The 21,571-nt window shown below is 37.2% G+C and overlaps 1 protein-coding gene across 2 annotated transcripts in view; it reads right to left on the reverse strand.

Annotated features, from left to right (window-relative positions):
* The window catches only part of LOC114646859 (glutamate receptor ionotropic, delta-1-like), a 1,476,314-nt gene that overhangs the window by 247,962 nt on the left and 1,206,781 nt on the right, over window positions 1-21,571 (reverse strand). For both annotated transcript variants that reach the window (XM_028795229.2, XM_051922843.1), the window contains exon 6: window positions 10,550-10,723. In XM_028795229.2, the coding sequence (XP_028651062.1) occupies window positions 10,550-10,723 (174 nt within the window). The remainder of the gene's footprint in view (window positions 1-10,549; window positions 10,724-21,571) is intronic.

Raw genomic sequence — 21,571 nt, forward strand, 5'->3', positions numbered from 1 at the left:
ACGGACAGACATGGTAGCATATTATATAAGAAGATAGTTTCTGTAACTTTTATGTGTACGTTTCTTCTTGTTTGTTATGTTTTATCACTATGGTATTGATATCTGTACACTTCCATTTGGCAAGTATTTTTTAAAGTTGCTTTGGTCATTGCCAGTCATCTGAATCAGAGTGTGTAACCAAAGGGAAAGGCAAACTCATAATATTAAGATGAGTACAAAATAAGGTCAGATCCAGATAATAAACATGATCAGCAGGGCAGATCAACACCCAAGACTGATTTTGTTCAAAAGTCAGGGAAAAGTAATCGGTCTTTACAGTTCTCCTGGTATGACAGGGTGAGCTGGCTAACTAGAAGTGCTGTGACAAAGACACTGTACTGCTGGCCATGCCTCTTAATGAAGCCACTTCAGGTTGTTTGGTCAAAACTGTGTTTTTGGGATCTGGCTAACTTTGACAGTGTGTACAAAAGACATAAGAAAAGCAATGAACTTGCGAGTTCATCTGCATGGTTAAGTTGTTTTGGCATTTTCAGTGTAGAGCATGCAATTAATAATGATAGTGCTCAGGTGGCAAAACTCAATGAAACAGTGAAAAGAAAAGAATAACAGGGTCTTTCTTAACCACTTAATCTATGTCACTTCACTGCATGGCCATCAAGAGCTGGCATTCAGAGGGCATGATGAGGGTAGTGAATCTGCTAACAAGGGGAATTACAAAGAATTTACTGAAACATTATCCAAATATGATTCTGTCTTGGACACACGCTTCCAGTCATCTTTTTTGTTTTCTGGTATGTCCCATTCCATTCAAAATGATTTGATTTCTGCTATTGCAACGACTGTTGTTGATGAAATCAAAGGTCAAGTTGTAGCTGCACCCTTTTTTGCATGGCAAGTAGATGGGCCAACTGACATGTCATGTCATGCACAACTGTCTTGTCACAGTTTGATATGTTGATGCTGCAGCTCAAATTCAGGAGTGATTTGTTGGATTTTTTTGATGTATCACGAGGGCAAGGTGCCCAGTCTGTCTTTGATATTTAAAAGAAAACATGCAAGGCTACCATTACAAAGAAAAACTTGTGGCTCAGACCTATGATGGGACTGCTGTCATGGCTTCCTCACTGTATGGATTTCAGGCTAAAGGTAAACCAATAGCCCTCAATGCAATGTCTGTACATTGCTACGCACACAGACTGAATCTGGTGTTGTCTCAGGGGGCAAAATGCTTGTCTGAATCCAGAATGTTTTTGCATCTCTCTCTGGGTTGCCACATTTTTTTCTAACTCTACCAAGAGGATGTCTTTCCTAGAGTCTGCAGGGTATTAAAGGTTGCCCAGAAATGCTCCTACTCAGTGGAACTTTACATCACGAATAGTGAGCACTGTGAAGAACAACTATGATGGGCTCCTGCAGACAAGGATGAGACCATAGTAGGTGAGGACAAACTCAATGCTGCCAAAGGCTTCTTAAGAACACTGAAGGATTTTGAGTTTGTTTTCATGTTGAACACATATGAACAAATTTTCCCAGAAACTGATGTGGTCTTTAATACTGTGCAGCAGAGAGCTATGGATGTTCTTTACTGCAAACAAAGAACTGAGAGTCTCCTTACTTTTACAAAGGAGAAGAGGTCAGAAGAGGCTTTGAAAGCTGCTTATGCAAAAGTGAAAAATCTCATGTCAGACCCTCAAAATGAGCCTAGGCAAATGCATCCGGGTCTGTCACAATTGCAGGATCTCCAAGAGCGTTACAGAAAATCTGTACATGGCCATGCTAGACAATCTTATGGAGCAGATTGTATGGGCTTCCTAGAAATAATCAATCTAAGGAACTTTGATGAAATGAGACAGGTGATTCCTGAGGAGGCATTCCGAAGTGTCCTGAAAAGTTATGGCCATGACTTTGATTCAGAGAGACAGATCTGAATTTCAAGTCCTGTATTCAAACCGTGACTTGCACAGCAACATGGATAAACTGTGTGATTTCTTCGTGTTTTTTTAAAGACATGCTGTTGGTTAGTGCAATGCCTCAGCTATACAAATGGCAACATTTGGAGATATATCAGCAGGAGTAGAGAGGAGCTTCCCCTGCTTATAATGAGTCAAGTCGTACAGCCGCAACACATTGGACCAAAACCATTTAAGCAACTTTGCTCTGCTGGCCATTGAGAGTCTGGAAAAGTCTCCCAGTTGGTATGAGTGGGTCATAGACCATTTTATACAAAAAGAAAGGAGGGTAGAATTTACATATAAATAACATGATACAATAATTGACAAATTTTATGAAGTAGGCCTAAAATGTGGTTCCGCTGTGTTGAAAGATCACCAGCTGCCACTGTATTGTACATTTATGATCACATATGACATGCTTTTCTATATTGGTGTATTTTCCAGTCATAAAATGTATCCACATTTTATTTTCATTTAATGTCTTTAGTTTAAAAAAGTTACCAGCGGTACTATCATTTGTTAAACGAGGCAATGAAACTTTCTTTTAAACACAAACATAGCATGGCAAGCATCATTGAAAGTTTCTTCATAAAACAAACAAAAATAACTGAAGATAAGATGCAACAAATACATCAAAGAGGAATATACTGAGACTGGAAAGAGCTTGCAAATGATCTGCCATCAAATCTGAATAAAAACAATGAATAGAACATATTATACAAAGAATTCAATTGAAAGCAGACACAGCAGAGTCATGTCATCATAAATATGGTAGATTCAAAAGACCATAAAATCATTAAAGTAGTATTAAATCTAAAGTGCAAGACAGCATGGGTGTTTTTTTTTATTTTATTGACCTTATACATCACATTACTTTGAGTAAAACAGTTTATTCAAAAATACAGAATGCAATAATTCCAAATATTTATTTTTATGTAAGTCAAACCCAACACCCCCAACCTTCACTTTAAAAAGTTATCAAAATAAGAAAAAATATTGACTTCTTTTCAATAAAAGAAGATATTTTGATACCTGTAGAACATGATTTGAGCATTTTTGGAAAGAGGTCTGTCCATGTGTCTGTATATTTTGTGAACATTGAGCCTTGGCAATGAATGATCCAACTCTTGGAATTTTTGAAATTTTTTTAACACCTGTCAGTCTTAAAAGCTGATCAGATATTAGATGAATACAACGAATTTAGCTTCAAGCTTTTAAAGCTCAATGTTTGTAAAGGAGATACCAAGAACAGCCAAACTTGCAAGTTCATAAAATCTGGCCTCAACATTGAGGACTTTGAAAGGACTTCTGTGAATCTTGAGTTCAATCCAAAGCCTGAAACTTTAGCTTTTAAAGCTGAATATTTTCAAAATCACACAGCAACAAACTCTAATTAAAAAGAAACATTAATTACAATATATGCCTTTATTAAATGATCAGGATTCTGATTTGTTTGTGGCAAGCAGTGCAATCATGTTGTAAATTATGGAGAAAATCTTCTGCTGCTTTATTGCTAAGCTTTCAGTAGAACACAAATTCTCCTCTGGTAAATGAACACAAACTAAAAAACAAACAGCTAGTGCCTCTCCACCATATTTCTGAAGAGAAGTTATATGAGATGCTGAGTTACACTTAAATTCTAACAAAGAAGCCATCATCTATTAACTACCTTTCTGAATTTCTGGTAATCAACATTAATCAAAAATCAGATGATACCTCTGGAGACTTTGCTGGAACAAGCTACGTTGAAAAACATCCATGGTAAGCTTTTAACTGGACTTCTTTCTTAATCTGAATGGACATGTAGAGACCTATGCAAGGAGGTAGGCGCTAATCTGTTCAAGAAAAGCTCCCCTTTATAAAAGCTAGGGACACATTTCTCTTATTCTCTTACTGGAAGATCGAAAGCATTCTTTCTCTGTGGAGCTCTTGAAGTTGACATTTTTAATCCCTCCGAACACACTAGGGGCATTGCCAGTTCCAAAATAAACTCTTCCAGGCTCTAGCTCTGAGCCAGTGATTGAATCCAGTTTGGATGTAAATGTCTAACTTTAATAAGGGAGTTTCAGAGCCTAAGCTACTGGGAAGGCAGGTATCAAGTTATTAAGGTAAGGTGCCTTTAAGAGTTACACTTTTTGCAATGATTTTCAGGACACGTAATAAAGATGCTACACTGCAGCATGGAAATGGTCAAAGGAAACCGAGGCAGCGGGAAATGAATGCACTCCATAAGAAGCAAAGTGCTCCACTTGAACGTTCAGCAACAACATTATCAGCCATACACCATCTTTTTTAAAGTCAAGCTTTTCTAACATAACACATTAATGGTCTTGACTTGCAATGAAAAATCATACTGACATTCTTATTTATTTAATTGATTAATGCTAGTCCTAAATGGCTGTTAGACGTGCATTTTCCAAATGCATTGCAATCCCATTACTATTGTATATAATTCAAGCCTATTTGCTCCTTACGTTGTGTCTTTGATAAAGTATAAGGTGAGATAACTGTTATGTCATGCAAAAATGCAAAACAAAGCAGCATACAAAATAACAAAAAAACAAAGAAACCTATAACTTAAGACTGCCCTTTTCAATGTTAAAAGATCATATGTATTGTCTGTCTTGCAGTTCCTCTTTTATGTTCCTATGTGAGAAAAATGGTAAAAAAAGACATCAGTCCATCCATTCCTATTCATTTTCTTTGTGAGCAATAAATGCTCCTTTAGGGCAAAACTAATCATTGATTAATATGATCATATAAACGTGAGCAAGTATAGTCATGAATTGTAAAGAGAGAAAGGAAAGAGCAATATATTTAAAAAATGCCAAAATGTTCAATCCAAATCATTATTACTTACCTTATATGCAGTTTGAATTAAATATGCATGAATTTAATTCAGAGTAGTCACTTTGTAAAAGCACAATTTATCCAATGATTGACTACAGGATATATTTTTCAATTTCTCTTTTTGATACTTTTCATAAGCTCATGGGAAATCACCCTTCTGGTCAATCTGTTACTCAGTGGCATATGCCATGCATTCCTCCTTATGAATTTTCGCTAGCATGTGGCTATTATATGTATTGAACTCACAGGCATTGAACTTTACATTTTAAATTTTATAATCATGGAAGAGGGGAGGACAGAAATTCGAGCTGGCTGCCTACAGTGTTAGAGTGGTCTTCCCTCACAAACCTAAATTAGAGATGCAGAATTCAGGGTTAAGGGTCAGCAAGGCTGAACACATAAGTGAGATTTATTGATTACACTAAACAAAATGAAATTGAAATATGTTTAATTTATCAGGGAAAGTATGTATATTTAATAAATAATGTATCTAACAGACAATCTATTATAAAATTGTACCTCGCTGGGGAAGACCAAGTTATAAGTGAAAGTAACATTTGATTTCAGATGTTAGAAGATGCAGAAAATTGTAGGCTAGATTTGTCTGCTCATCTGCTTGTCAGATGCATTTTTTTAAATGTAAAAACTAATTTATTGAATGAAACTAATTGGTTTTAAAAGTTTTGAATTCAATTTTATTTGCATGACAGCTCAAAACTTGGAATTTATATAATTTGAGTACAAATGTGTATGAAAGAGTCCCCAAAATAGGTTTCAGTCCTCAAAGCTCTTCAATTTGAGCAAGTGGGTTTAAGAATGTGATGTCATGTTATGCATTTAATTAATTTTTACACTTTTGAACTTTTTATTTATTTGTATTTCTGTGAAAATGATGTAAGATCCATTTTGTATATATTTGCTGTATTATGTGATCATTTTGTTAAAACTACAGTAGCTTTAGAAGAATGTACATTTTACATTATTCTAGCAACATAAAGAAGATACAACATTGTAGATTTCAAAGCAGTCATTTTACTCACTATTGGTAACAAATATAGAAGATATTATTTTCAGTTTTTTTCAGATCTGACTTCTAACCTCACAGATTTCAATCCATCCACTTAGTTTTCTGAATGTGCTTTTTCCACTATGGGCTTAAAAGGAGACAGGACCTATTTTTATCCATTTTGAATGACTGACTTTGAAAGCATAAGGATGAAGACTTTGTTTTTTGATAGTGGAAATTTTGTTTCAATAACATTGGACAGGAAATTCTGGGCGCCTCATTCTGCCTCAGCCACTTACTTACAATCAGTTTTCAACAAGGCTGGCTTAGTTAAAATTTGGAGGGTTTTATATCCAAGCATCAAGCAGTACATGTAGGTGAAAGATTCATTAGGTTCAATCTCTTTGGCAAGGTGGGACAGCATTTGTTGTCCAATTATCATAGGACTCAATTGACTGCTCTAAATAATCCTAGGAATCTCATAATCAACTGCTTCATTCATCCTTCCGGTTTCAATGACCAGAGTTTTTCCTTTCTAAAACGTGCACTTCCATCTCAAACTTGTTTCAATTCCTACTGGCACTTTAATAACAGCTTATCAAACGATGCCCATTTCTTGAAAGTCTTTGACTTCTCCTGGATGAGATGGAGACTGCTGAATGATAAATATCCATCTCAAACACAGTGGTGGGTCATCTCCAAAACTGAGATCTACTGTAATTGTTCTGTCAGCAGTACACTGAAAATGCCACTCAGAAAGTGAAGAACGCAATGGTGGAATTGGAGGAGGAAGACATTTTATATATCTTGTCAGTTTTAGACAGTTCTTTCAATGATTGTATCCTTGAAACAGTGTTTAAAGGGACTTTATTCAACAAATGAGTTCATGGCACTCTTGTGCACAGCAGAATTCAAGAATCATCACATATGGATTCTCCTACTCAACACATTTTTGGACTGGAAAAAAAGATCTCACAGCAAAATAATCCACTGTTTAAAAAAGGGGGAAAGTGCATACTCGAGGAGCCTGAGAATGTTCGGGGTCTAGCACTGGAATACTACAAAAAGTTATTTTGTGCTGAAATAAGAGGACACTCATCTGACACGTAGTATTTCTACAGGATCTGCCAACTGCAGCAAAGGACCTTCTGGCAGCAGAGCTCAGCCTAGGGGAGCTGACTTCTCTGTGGTCTGCATATTAGAAGATCACAAGGAGCATACAGACTGACAGCTGAGTTTTCAAAAATGTTTTGGACGCTAATAGGAAAAATCTACAAGCCAACAGGCTGTTTCTGATCTGCCAGAGACTGTGCTCGTTCACATACCTAAAAAGGAGACCTGTGTAAACTTAAGAAGTGGCACCATTAGCCTTTTGTGCACAGATTATAAAATCCTGTCCAGGTCTCTAAGGAATGTAATGGGCTTTGTCATCAAACAAGATTAGATCTACCATGTCCTGAATCAAGGCATATTTGATAGTTAAAATTTTCTGTGTAATTTGATTACTATTGCCAAACTCCCTGACTTAATGTCTCTAAATCAGGAAAAAAACTTTATTACAAATATCTTTTTTAAATTCTGAAAGCCTATGGCTTTAGGCCGTCATTTGTTAAACATATTGAATTACTGCATACATGTTTTTGGAGTTTTACAAATTAACAGTACTTTGACATTTCCCTTTTCTGTCACTAAGGGGATTTACCAGGGATTCCCTTTTCTAGGTTTATCAATCCCCCTCTTGAACAGTTCAAGTGCCATCTTCCCAGACTCAGCATTCCCGTTTGCCCCACTTGCTGTTTAAAAGTTGTTCCCTATACAGATGATGTGACATTCTTTGTGACTTCTTCTTCTGAAGTGGACACCTTAGTGCAATATTGAAACATTTTTCAAAGGCTGTGATTCGCAAAAATTATTTGGTCCAAAATTAATGCCTTTTCATGGATTTCCCACCTTTCTTCCTGGGACCTTCCAGTGGGATCGGAAAGTTTTTAGATAGTTGGGTGTAGTTGGGCAAGGATGATACTGTATCACTGAGGAGAACTGGGTGGAGTGGACAGAGAAGATACAAGCCAAGTTAAACCATCGGGAGTTGCTTGTTCAAGATATTTCCTGCAGAGAAGGACTATTACTTCTTAATAATTAAATTGCCTCCATGTTTTGGCATGGATGTAGATGTGCTGATCCACCAGTTGGGCTAATTAAATCTATACATATGAACATTTGAAACTTCTTCTGGAATGGCATGCATTTGGTCCAAAGGGATGTACTGCACTTACCAATATCAGAAGGAAGCCAAGGCCTGATTCATATACAAGGTAAGAGGAAGGCTTTTAGTTTTCAGACACTGCAGATGTTATTCTACAGTCCAGAATCGCTGTCAAGGAGAGTTTTGGCTTTACATTCTCCTGTAAAATTACTTAAACATTGATAGGAATTTGTTGCTGTTTGATCTATTTAAACTGACTTTATCATCCTTGCCAATGTTCTGTTAATCCAGGTTTTTAACATTGCTTTGTAAGTTCGAAAGTACAACTGTTAATCTTTATGACTTTTTTGGTTTATGGAGGATTAATTTGTTAAGATTTCCTCCAGTCACTTTGCCAATATCGTTATCATAAGAAATATCACAAAGATTTCTCATCTAAGACATACAAGACTGCTTACCTAACACATCCCCTTGACATATGAGGCCCGAATGGCTGGTCAAACAGTTTCTTTGCTGCTTCAAGGAGGTTCTGGCTGAATTAAAAACAGGCTCTCAAGGAGATAATGTTTCTCCAGCCGACAAAATCATTGAATCAGATGCTACAGATCTTGTCATATAAATCAAGCCTAAAGTAGCAGAATATACTGATCACCCTGGTTATATCCTCACACTTGACATGTTATCAGATAAAGCTTTTGGTAAGGTAGGAAAAAATGACTTATACCAATTATGTATGAAAGTGACTTTCAACAGTTTTGTAAAAGACTTACCAAATATTAGCTGGAGAAAAAACTGAACACTGGCTTGAATGTAACTATAGCATGGAGAGATTCCTAACTTTTCTAAATGTATCACTCCTAGAAACTGACTGTTGCCCATTTGTCAACAGTGAGAAACTGTTTTTTATCTTTTTTCATACTGCAAAAAACTGGAAGTACAGTTTAATCCCCTTAGCACACTTTTTGGTGGGACTGGATTGTCTTTTTCAACTGTCAGTTTTATTTCTGGAGTTGTATATAATCAAAAACAAGAAAGTAAATATGTTCTTGAGAATTTTCTTCTAGGTCAAGCAAAGTTGGGAGAAGCAATGTGTTCTGTCGAAAGGGATGAATCAGTAATTAATTTGTTAATATTTTGTGTTTAACTTAAGGAGTGAATTTTTGACAATTATGAAAAAACACATGTTTGGAGGAATGTATTGAGGGAGTAGAGTTAAAATAAAGTTTTTATTAACATCAAACTTTTGTTTCAGTTTTGTTAGAATTAATGTGCAGAATAGGAGGAGTGTAATGTGGAGCAGTGGTGATACTGGGTAATTATAAACTTCCATCCATCCATTTTCCAACCTGCTAAATCCGAACACAGGGTCACGGGGGTCTGCTGGAGCCAATCCCAGCCAACACAGGGCACAAGGCAGGAACCAATCCTGGGCAGTGTGCCAACCCACCGCAGCAATCCCCATAATGAAATATTGGAAATTTGGGTGACCAACAAATAATGAAAAATCAGATCCTAAATGGAAAAGAAAATAATTATTTAACTTCTAATTATTTAAATTATCTGACCTGTTGTTCTTGTATCTTTGTTTCCTTTACTTAAAAATGTAAATGAATAGCAAGTGTTGCCAAATGTCTCAACATAAAGTGACTTTCCAGAATTACACCAAGAAGAAATAAAGCAGAAAAAATGCTTGAAGATAAATCTTGGAACTTTTTAGAGTCTTTAAGGTCTCAAACTGCTTGAAATGCACTGAAACAATGGATAATTAAGAGGCTGAGAGTTAAATGTCTTAGATAGCAATGAAATATTATAATCCATCCAATTATTTTTCAATGACAACTGTTCTTAGTGAGATTTGTATATGTGCCAGGTGTTAAATGTTAAAGTGTTTGTTAAGAGTATTAAAAAAAAGAATGTTAGCAATGTTGTTATGCATAATAATGAAATATTTTTTCTAAATGTTGTAATTTCTAGTCATATTAAATAACATTTAAAACCTTGTAAGTCCAGTTCTGGGTCATGTGGAGCTAGAAACTATCCTGACAGCATCAGGTGCAAAATAGGAATCAACCCTGGACGGAGCACTGTGTCATCACAAGGCCCACTCTCACACAAGGCCATTTTTGAATTGCTACTTAATGTAACACACCCAGCTTTTGGAGAAAAACCAAAATACCTTGGAAAAAAACATGAAGACAAAGACAATGAATCGGGTTGGAATTCAAACTCAGGAAGCAGGATCAATGAGGCAACAGCATTTACCATTACACCACCCCTCTAGCACTGTGCCATATTTAGTTTGCATTTACTAGTTAACCAATTTGGAAGAAACAGGAATATAAAAAGAAATCTTAATAAAACAATGGGGTATTTGAACAATACAATACATTTTCTTTCTGCACATGTGGTCATCTCAGAAAAACTCTGTACAATACCTGAAAGGATTCTTTATATATCAAGTAAGTACTAAACAAAGCAGCACATTAATGCACTGAAACTCTTTTTTGAACTCTTATCATGCTTCTGCAAACACACCTGCAGTGATTGAAGGTATCCCTCCTGTGGATCACAGAGCAAGGAAGAGATTCGGTGATTGTTCCTCATGCAGCGAATATTACTGTCCTTCCACATAGGAAAAATCTGCCGAATGACCGTCATTCGACCCAAGGCACTGTGCACCAGCTCAAGAATCTCTGCATCGCTGATCTCCTGCAGGGACACAAAGAGAAATGCAGAGTCACATACAACAGCAACAGGTTTTGTGTGTTGGTTGGCTGAGAGACTTCAGGGAAATTAAGAGCTGAGTTTTACAAGGTTGAGTGCAGACTGAAGAAAAAACATTTCTAAGAAGCAGAAAAAGAAAAGTCTACTGTCAAACAGTCATGCTTCACTTAAATAGTGATTTAATCTAACAATCAAAGTACTAATATTCATGTGTAAAGAATTCTGGATAGGTTGCAGCAGAACATATTAGTAAGTATATAATATCTGTAATACCATATCAAACTAAATTTAGGCAATCATTTTATATGCACTGTAGCACCATATTTTGAGTCACAAATTGTTCAACAAATAACTTGTTTTATTGCTTGTTTTTTTGAGTGTGTTTCTTTAGCATTTTTTTGCAGTAAAATTCTCTAAGAGAGGAACTATGATTTTAAAAGATGATAGATAAATCTTAGCCAGCAGGAGGTCTGGAATTTAATTTTTTATTTTTATTTTATACGTTCTCTTTTATTTTATAAGTCTCATTGAAGTTAGTATAGTGTGTAAACAGTTACATAGGTTTCATGAATTGTAATGTACAGTACTTTTAAAATTCTTAATTATTGTGTGTAACGGACACCGCTTAACTATGCTCCAAAAATTTTTATAAAATGTATTTTGGTTTTGCTATCAGTATACATAGCCATGTTCATTAACTAAATACATACATAAATAAATAAATAAACCATGAGGATATGAAAAGTAGTGTGTAGGTGAGTATTTGCTTATTTTTATTTATGTAAATGATGTTAGTAATCAGGAAGTAATAAAAAAAACATAAAAAAGTTGAATATGAAGCAGCAATGTTTGCACTTTAAGCCATTTTAATTCAGTGTGAATATTACAGGCACCACTATTACCATGAAAACCTTTAAACATATATTAATGGCCCATATCAAATCCAGCATCCCAGACACTGAGCAAATTGATCAAGAGAGAACCATCAACAGCCAACCATTCAGAACTAACACAACTTGGGAAAAGTAACACTTATGTGTTAATGCTGTCTGTTAACTTGTCTTTCAGCAACATCATCCCAGTAAGGTAGTAATAAGGCTTAGAGTTTCTGGACTGAACACAATCCTATATAACTGGGTAAAGGACTACTCAGCATGTAGGCCACTATATTGTCAGAGTTGGAAAATGCACATCTAACAAAACACTGGCATACTCTATGGCTGCTGTCCATTCCTGTTTTTTTGTGTATACCCATAAATCTGTTGCAAGGCACAGCACAAACTCTATCATCAGTTTGCTAATGACACAACTATTGTAAGTCTCATTACCAACAATGACAAGTTAGCCTACAGAGAGTTCAATAATATGACCCTCCACACAGGAAAAAAGAAGGTGATCATGTTCTAAAGGAGGAGTTTTGGGGGCCATGTACGGTACCTATTGACCTACTTAAGCTTACTGTGTAAAGCAGTGTTTTGTTTTCAAATAATATTGCATTAGCGTGACAATGTTTTCTGATTGGTACTATTCAGGTCATAAAATGATTTCTTCAAAATGTCACATATATTTGTCTCTTTGTTTTTTGCCCAGTGCTGCGTTGACATCGTGCACCAGAAGGCGTGAGCTTATTTAGTGCAAGCAGGAACACGCAGGTGGCCGGTTGCTTGTGCTATAACAAGCTTGACCTGGCGGCAATGAACGCTCATGTGCTGTGCAAGGCATGCACGGGGGCCACTGAGAAAAGAAGAGTGTTCATGGCTCACCTTGCAGAGGAACCTAGTCATCGCTTCTTACTAAAAAAGGCGATGGATAAAGCAAGAGAGGATGCAACATCAACAAGCTTCTGTTCCAAGACTGCCACTTCCCCAGCCCCTTCAGTGTTATAGTAACCACAGCACAGAGAGAATTGTGTACATTGCAACAGGTACACATGTCGTAAACATAGAAAAGAAGGTTCTTGGGTGTGTGGGAACTGTTAACATTTGAATCTGATGATTGCATATAGCGCGGAACTGACCTCTCTGTACTATTCTTTCCTCTGCATGTCCTGGAGTACAAAAGAAACAGCACCGTGCAGCAACATGTAAAGACTGGCAAGATCGGGGGAAAAAAACTGATTACAAGGGCAAGAAGGCATGCGAATGAATATGAATAATATGAATAATGTTGCATCACTGCCACAACGTTTTCCGAAATGTACTATACAGGTCATAAAATGAGTTATTCCAAATATCACATATACCTATGTCTCTATTTTTTTGTCAGTGTGGCTTTGACATCATGGACCATAAAGCGCATACTAATTCAGCGTGATTAGGAACACTCAATAAAACTGAATTAAAAAAAATCAAGTGACGCTGAGATACGAAGAAGGCAGATTCACCAGCGTTTGTGTGTCAGCTTTTATCCCTCCAGTTCAGAGAATTTCCAGTTCCATTGTCTCAAAACACCACTCACATCTACAGTAATTCCCAGTTTCAGATAAAAGTAACCGCATCAGATCTGGGGTGGGGGATGTGTTGTATCATAATCATGACTGATAGAATAAAAGTGAAAAAAAACGCTAACTTTTACAAGTACTATAAATTTACACCGGCTGTTACAGGCACAAATCAAATGTATGTTTTTATTGTATAATGTTAACAATATGAGCAGCTCACTACTCAAAACGGTAAATTTGCCAGGGAGCTGGTTTCAAACTCACGACCTTCCGATTATAAGTCAGCGGATCTTACCGCTGCACCATGGAAGCTGTCATCTTGTACTCACACCTCTTGTGAAAGTGTATTTGATATTTGTCCATCAGCCTTCACACATTATATAGTTCATGTCTACATTTTGTTATTTATTAGTAAAACATGAAAAACGTTTCTGTTTTAACGATTTGTTTACACAGATTGTTGTAGACACAAAACACACATCAAATTATTTCCCCTTACAATTCTGGGTAGCTCACTCCCAAATAATCAATCAAGGCAGGAACTGGGAGAACTTCTTGCCTGTTCTGTGGCGGTGGGGGGATGGTATACCAGGCTGCTTGCTGCTTGGGCTTATTGACACACTTAGAAGCCAAAAGACACTGACGGAGAGGTGTAAAGGGATTTAAGGTGGGCCGGATTTACGAGTTTTTTCGTTGGCTCTGGTAATTCTAGTGTTAACAAAAATAAAAAAAATATTCTCTATAACACCACGTTCCTTGTCCTAACCAGTGAAACATTCAAAGTGAGATCATTGACAATCAAAGACACACATAACAAAGGCAGCGAGAGGAGGCAATGTCAGATGAGATTATGAGGTGGGGGGACTACAGCACTAGTTCGAAATGTCAAAATGAAATTAACTGATGTGGCACATCATTGTGATTATTTTCAGAGTGTTATGAAGGGTGAGTGAATAGTATTAGGATATATATGATGTTTACGAAAAGTAGTTTCAGTGGCCATGGTCGATACTTCATTTTGTGTTCACCATTTATGCACACATAGAATCAGAATCTTTAGGGGATGTACAAGGAAAAATTTGCATTAAATTTAATGTGTCCCAGCTTGGGAGAATTCCTTCTTGTCACACTATTCAAAAGTTTTTGGATAAATGTCAATGTACTGCTAGTGTCAAGGGCATGTTTGGAAAAGTGAGAACTGCAAGAAAACCAAAAAATATCAAAACACTGAGACAAGCTGAATGTGTTCAGCATAATGTCAGTTGGTAGCGTTAAACATTTAAAAGAGGACTATTGACTGAAATATCCATCAAATTTTATTCTATTTCCTGCATAACACACACATAATGCATTAATTGATTTAGGAATATTTTTTTTACTCAGTTTTTTTAAATTGTTAAATGAAAATGGGGAGACATTGAAATATTTACAAACACATTTAGAAATACTGCATATATTGTTAACAATGGAGCTTTTTTGCAAAAAATTACTTTTTTTAAATAACCTAAGACAAGGTAAATAAACTGCATTGAACAATTATTTTTGAACTGTTTTATTCCCTGTCCAGTGCCATGAATCAAGTAACTAAGTTAAGTGTCCATGTATGCTGTCTTTTCAAAAAACATGATATTCTCACAGTGCACCCCAAGAATTTCTTTCTTTCAGCTTTACTGAAACTTACACCAAGTATTCACACTGGCAGTATTATACTTCACAAATCTATTCCCTGTTTTTAATGATAATTATTGTTTCATTAAAAATTTATTTACTTTCCACATTTCTCTTTTGGTAAAATTCATACGTGAAATATACTTGAAAGGAAACAAAAATGTTTACTGTATTATTGTTATCATTACTATATGACAATTGTTATTTTTCTGTTTATGGCTGTCATTATAGTAATAGTTCTCCTCTTGGCTGTCAGTATTGATTTTTTTTTATTTGGGATGCAAATTAATTTTTTTAGCACCTGGTGTAAAGAGTTAATACTATAGCCTTAACCTCCCAGAGATTTACATCACTGACCATCTTTCATTCTCCAGCACAAGGTTCAGCAGTGTTTTTATTTTTGTAGAGGCTCATGAAAGTCACTTCAGAGCTTTACTTACTCCTACAAATGCACCATGGGTAGCATAATGCTAGTTGTCTATGTAAGCATACTTAGCCAATAAACTTGATTTAGATTCTGATTTGGAAGTGATATCATGGTATTCAATCCAATAAAACAAGACTCTAAAACAGGCCATTAAACTGTAACCTCCCATACAATCATATACTTGACTTATGAGCAAGACTGCATTAAGTAAGCATCTGCAGTACCAATCATTTTATTGTAGTATTGTTATGTCCAATATATTGTGTGATATATCTGATATTTTTCTGTTAATGCATTTACTGTATGTTTAGATTTTTACATTTCAACTTCCAGGGCTTTTTATGACTTTTCCAGTACCAACCAGTACATGAATACAGGACTACTTTACACTCTAGTTCTAAATATGTACAGAAAAATTACATGGACCTAATACAAAGATGCATGAAGTCAAACACATGGCTAATTTTAAAATTGATAAATGCATGCACAACCTGACATTCAGGGTCACGCTATTTACCCAGAATGCTTTTATGCACTGTTTATGCAATTCTAGACAGGACTGCAACATTTTAAACAGATATATAATTTTCTGGTCAATGAATGTGCAATTGATAGTAGTAATAATAATAATAATAATACATTTTACTTATATAGTACCTTTCCTGTGCTCACAAAGTCTCAGAAAGAAGCAGCAGGTATACGAGGTATGATCAAAAAGTATGGTGAATGTTGATACAGAGCACCAAGAGCAGACAAGAGCAATGCAAAACAATTCAATGCAGGTTCTGACATGTCCATCCTAGAGCCTAGTCTGTGACAAGTTTCAGCTTGTTTGATACTGTCAGTCGTTTGTGAGCCACTGTTGAGTTCAAGTGTGTTTTTTAAGTTTGTCGTTAATAATGGATATCGCGCAACTCAGTAACATGAAATTTTGTTTCAAAATGCAAAAAGCGCAGGAAACCCATCAGATGTTAAAATCAGTTTATGGTGATACTACATCGACAATTAAGACTGTATAAAAGTGGTTTGATCAATTTCGTAATGGATCTGAGAAAAGATCAGGACGTCCCTCAACATCAATAACCGAGGAAAATGTTGAAATGGTTTCATTCATCATCATGACAATGCTCCTTGTTACACATCCCTTCTAGCACAACAAATTCTGTTGAATAAAAACATTACGCTGTGTCTGCATCTACCTTATTCGCCGGATCTGGCACTGTGCGACTTCTGGCTGTTCCCTAAATTGAAAATGACCATGAAAGGCAAACAATTTCAATCCATTGAGGACATCCAGGCAGCCATGACAGCCCAACTAAAGACACTCCAGAACTGCTTCGCAAAGTGCCAGGAGCGTAGGGATAAGTGCATTCGAAGTGGAGGAGAGTATTTTGAGGGTGACTAGTAGTTGTAAATCTTTTACTGCAATAAACGTTCTTTTTTAAAACATTCACTGTATTTTTTGATCAGACCTCGTATGTAACATTGGATACAAATGTTTCTGAAACAGAACACTAAAACAGATAGATACAGGATATAAAAAAAACTAAAAAGAATAAAAGACAATAAATAAATAATATACTAAATTAAATACTAAAAGAAAAGCCTAGCAAATAACATCATTTGTGATATAACACACACACAAATTGTACTGAGCATCTGGACAGAGAGGAAGACCGAAAGAGGAAGCAGAATGTCAGGTTAAGTTAAAACACTTCCTGAACAGATGAAGAGAATGAATTGAGTCAGCTGATGTAATTAATTTAGGGAAGTCATTCCAAAGTCTGGGTGCTATAAAGCTGAAGGCCTTGTCACCCACAGAGTGCAGGCACAACAAGACTGCCAGAATCAAAGGACCTTAGTGGGCGAACAGGAGCATAGTGATGGAGAAGGCCACTGACATAGTCCAGCGCGAGATCGTTTAAAGTTTTGTAGGTTAATAATAGAATTTTATATTCAATCCTGTAAGACACAGGGAGCCAGTGGAGACGAAGCAGGATGGGTGTGATATGCTTACTGTTGTTGGTCCATGTTAGGACTCTTGCAGCAGAGTTTTGAATCCACTGGAGCTGTGATATAAGAAGCGGCACCTGCCAGTAGGGAGTAACAATAATCGATGCAGGTTATGATGAAAGCATGGACAAGTTTTTCAGTATAAGAAAAGGAGAGGAATGAATGAGCATGGGATATGTAATGGAGGTGAAAGTAATAAAGTTTCTTAATGTGGTTTATGTGGGTGGAATAAGAAAGGGAGGAATCAAAAATGACACTAATATTCCTTGCATCAGAAGAAGGTCTAATGAGATCACCATCAAGAGTGACTGAGAAGGAGCTCATTTTCTTAAGTTGTGCTTTAGTGTCAGTTTGCAAGTTTTGTTGCAATTTAATTTTAAAGAGTTCTGCTCCATCTAGGTTTTAATTTCACTAAGGCAAGTTATGTGCTGAGAAAGCCCTGATAAAAGTTTCACTTTTAACATTGGAATAGAGTTGAGTATCATCTGCATAAAAATGATAACCCAGTCCATAGCTATGAATGATATGCCCAAGGGGAAGCATATGGATACAGAAGAGCAGAGGGCGGAGGACAGAGTCCTAAGGAACCGCTTGTTTGACTGGCGCTGAGCTGGATCTGCTGTTGCCAAGACTAACAAACTCTTGACTGTCAATCAGATAGGACTTAAACCACAGAGATACCCAGCATTTTCTCCATTCTGGACAGTAGAATGTTATGTCCGACACTATTGAATGCTGCACTAAGATCTAACAGAACTGATATAATGGTTTGTCCAGAGTCTGCTGCCATAAGCAAATCATTGGTTACCCAAAGCAGAGCACTTTCACAGCTGTGCTGTGCCCTGAAACCAGACTGAAAGGGTTCCATCAAATTATTAGAAGTTAAGTAATTGGTGAGTTTGGAGGCTACAACATGCTAAAACATGGGTGAGAAATAGGCTGAAAATTGCTAAGATTGTCAGCATCAAGACCAGACATTTTTAACATTGGGGTTACAGAAGCGATTTTAAAAGTGGCTGGCACAAAATTAGTGTCAAGGGATGTACAGTAGAGTCTCGCTTATCCAACCTTCGCTTATCCAACATTCTGTATTATCCGACATCCCACCGCAAAAAAAATAAAAATAAAAAACGCATCAATCGGCAATAAGAACTGCAAGTTGTGAGCATGAGCGTAGTCTATTTTTTGTTGCTAAGTTCATTTTTTCAGTTAAATTTTTCTGTTGTTTTGTTGTAAAACATGATTACAGTGGATTATGTGGCTGGTCCTCTCTGGCGTGCGTGTCTCTCACACATGCGTGTGTGTGTGCATGTACGTGCGTGTGTCTCTCGCACGCGTGTGTGTGTGCGTGTGCATCTCTCTCGTGCGCATGTGTGTGTGTGTGTGTGCGTGCGTGTGTCTCTCTCGCGCATGTGTGTGTGTGCGTGCGTCTCTCTCACGCGCGCGTGTGTGTGTGCGTGCGTCTCTCTCACGCGTGTGTGTGCATGCGTCTCTCTTGCACGTGCGCGTGTGTGCATGTGTCTCTCTCGCGTGTGTGTCTCTCTCGTGTGTGTGTGTGTTCGTGTGTCTCTCTCTTGCGCATGCATGTGTCTGTCTGTGTCTCTCTCTCGCGCTCTCTCTCTAACGCTGCACAGGGAATGCACAGGGAGAGACTGAACACATGCTGAAATCATCGGTGCACACAAACCGAAAGGGAAACTGGCTTGTTCCTATACCGAGTGTGTGGTCATGCACAGAGGCAAAAGTTTGGTGAACTTTTTGGTCATAACCCAATTTGTACGTGTTCAGAGATGTTCGTGAACTGAGGTTCCACTGTATTAGGCTCGTAATGTGTAAAATTATAACATAGTTTGACGTTTAACAGGCTTTTTCTTAACACCTCCCATTATCCGACATTTTCACTTATCTGACGTTCTGCCGGCCCGTTTATGTCGGATAAGTGAGACTCTACTGTATTTATTATTGTTGTAACGGTTGGGGTTATGGCATTACGGCAGTATTTAAGAAGTGTGGTGGGGATGGGGTTCGGTATACAAGTACAGTAGAATCTCTGGTCACGAACGTTTCCGAACATGTACAAATTGGATTACGATCAAAAAGTTTGCCAAAATTTTGCATCTGTTCACGACCACACGCTCTGGTGGCGAACAAAAAACAAATGACTTGCCATTCTCCATTTCCCATTTTCTTTTGTTTGCGTATATGTTACGGCCAAAACCCGAAGTTCAGCCAGGTCCCGAATTGACCAGCAATTTCGCATTTTGGCCGCAAGGTGTGGCCAAAGTCCGAAGTACTAGAAATGACCAGCATATATGCTACTTTGGCCAGCCATTTCGCGAAGTGGCGAGAACTCCCTGGTCAAAATCCGATGTGCTGATGTAAGACTGTCCGCTCAAGGTGCAAAGATGCTTAAAAATTTTCAGATGCAGATTCAGAAGTGAGTTTTCCATTCTGCACGAGAAACTGCTCAAGGCGGGTCTTGTTCCGCAAAGCGGACGCCACTTGAGACGGCCTTCCCCTCGCCCAAACACTAACCTTAAAGTCAATAAAATAGGTCCCTGATGTTAAGTCACTATTTTATTGCTAAAATGATAACAGAAATGTGAAATCTACTTATATACTTGATCTTAATTATTGTGAAACAACCAAGTGGCGTCGGCTTTCTGAACATGAGCCGCCAAGGCTACACTCAATGCAATTGCACTACTAAGTGCGCAACAAATCGCTGCTCATGCCTTTTTCCTTCCGACTTTGGCTGATCGCCCCATGCCATTTCGCAAACTGGCTGGCCAAATCCCGAAATCAAGGAAAAGATCGGACATTGGCCGGTCAATTTACAGCGACATTGGCCATTTCCCGATTTGGCCGGACATTTCCCACTTTGGCCAATTTCGGGTTTTGGCCGTAACATATACAAGACCTAACAAAGCAGCTGATGTTGCAAAAGGAGTTATAATGTTAACCAAGCAGAGGCCTCAAGTGCTGGAAGAGGTGGAAAAACTGTTGTTAGTATGGTTCAACAAGAAGCAACTTGCAGGGGATAGCATAAGCGAGCCGATCATATGCAAGAAAGCCAGGAAGATTCATGGCGATTTGCTGAAAAATAATCCTTCTTCGAGTGGCGAAGGTGAGGAATTTAAGCCAGTAGGGGATAGTTTGAAAAGTTTTGCAAGAGAAGTGGCATTTAATTTTTTTTCCCTGTGCTTAAAACTCATAAAAAAAGTGTTTACAGCGAGCGGTTCGTAAGGATCAAGTGTGAACTCTTACAATGTTAGTTTTCTCTGTTTTTCAAGATTTTCTCAGTGTTATTCAATGTTTTTACATTTAGTTTACTATTACACTGTGCATTCTATGGTATAATTAACTATTTTTGTGCTTAAAAAATATATATTTACATACAGTTCGTACGTAATCTGGAATGGATTAATTGTATTTACATACAATTTTATGGGGAAATTACGTTCGGGTCGCGACCAAATCAGGTCGCGTCCAGAGTTTTGGAACAAATTACGGTCGTGACCAGAGGTACCACAGTAGTTGGCCTCATCTTACAAAGCAGGTTGTTAAGAAATGCAGATGTGACTGGCGAAAATTTAGAGAAGAGCTTGATGTAATGGGAAGACAGGAAAAGATATAAATGGATGATGGATTTGTGTTAGTTGAATTATTTAGATCTTTAATTTTATTTTGGAACAAGTGGAGGAATTTTTCACAGACTTTGGTAGAGGAGGTAATTGCAGGTTGAAGTAGTTTATTAACAACAGAGAACAAAAACCTTGGGTCATCATGGTCACTTTCTATTATTCTACCATAATGAGTGTTCTTGGCTGCAGTTAGTGCATCCCTGTAAGCCCTTTAATGGTTAGAGAAAGCCTGGATGTGCATGGTGAGGCCAGTCTTACATGACATTCTCTTGAGGCGTCGGCTAGGTGCTTTCACAGACTGTATCTCTGAATTGTACATTAGAGCTGAGTGCTTAAAGGAGATAGATGTTTTATCTAGTTCTGAAAGAAGGACTGTATTATGGTGGGCAAGACTATCTAGTGTTGATGGAATTGGCGAAGACAGAAAAAGATCAGAAATGAAACTAGAAAGGATAGAGGGACAGATATTTTTAAGGTTTCAGAAAGAAATTTAACATTTAAAGATAAGAGGAGGGAGAGCTAATGAGACAGTGAAAAGTTCTGCTTTATGATCAGATATTTCTAAATCACTTCTATAAGTGTTGCGGACAGATAAAACAAATATGCAGATCAGGTCCAATTCACGACCACCAGAGTGAGCA

The sequence above is a fragment of the Erpetoichthys calabaricus genome, chromosome 2 (assembly GCF_900747795.2).
Source record: "Erpetoichthys calabaricus chromosome 2, fErpCal1.3, whole genome shotgun sequence".
Taxonomy (NCBI): domain Eukaryota; kingdom Metazoa; phylum Chordata; class Cladistia; order Polypteriformes; family Polypteridae; genus Erpetoichthys; species Erpetoichthys calabaricus.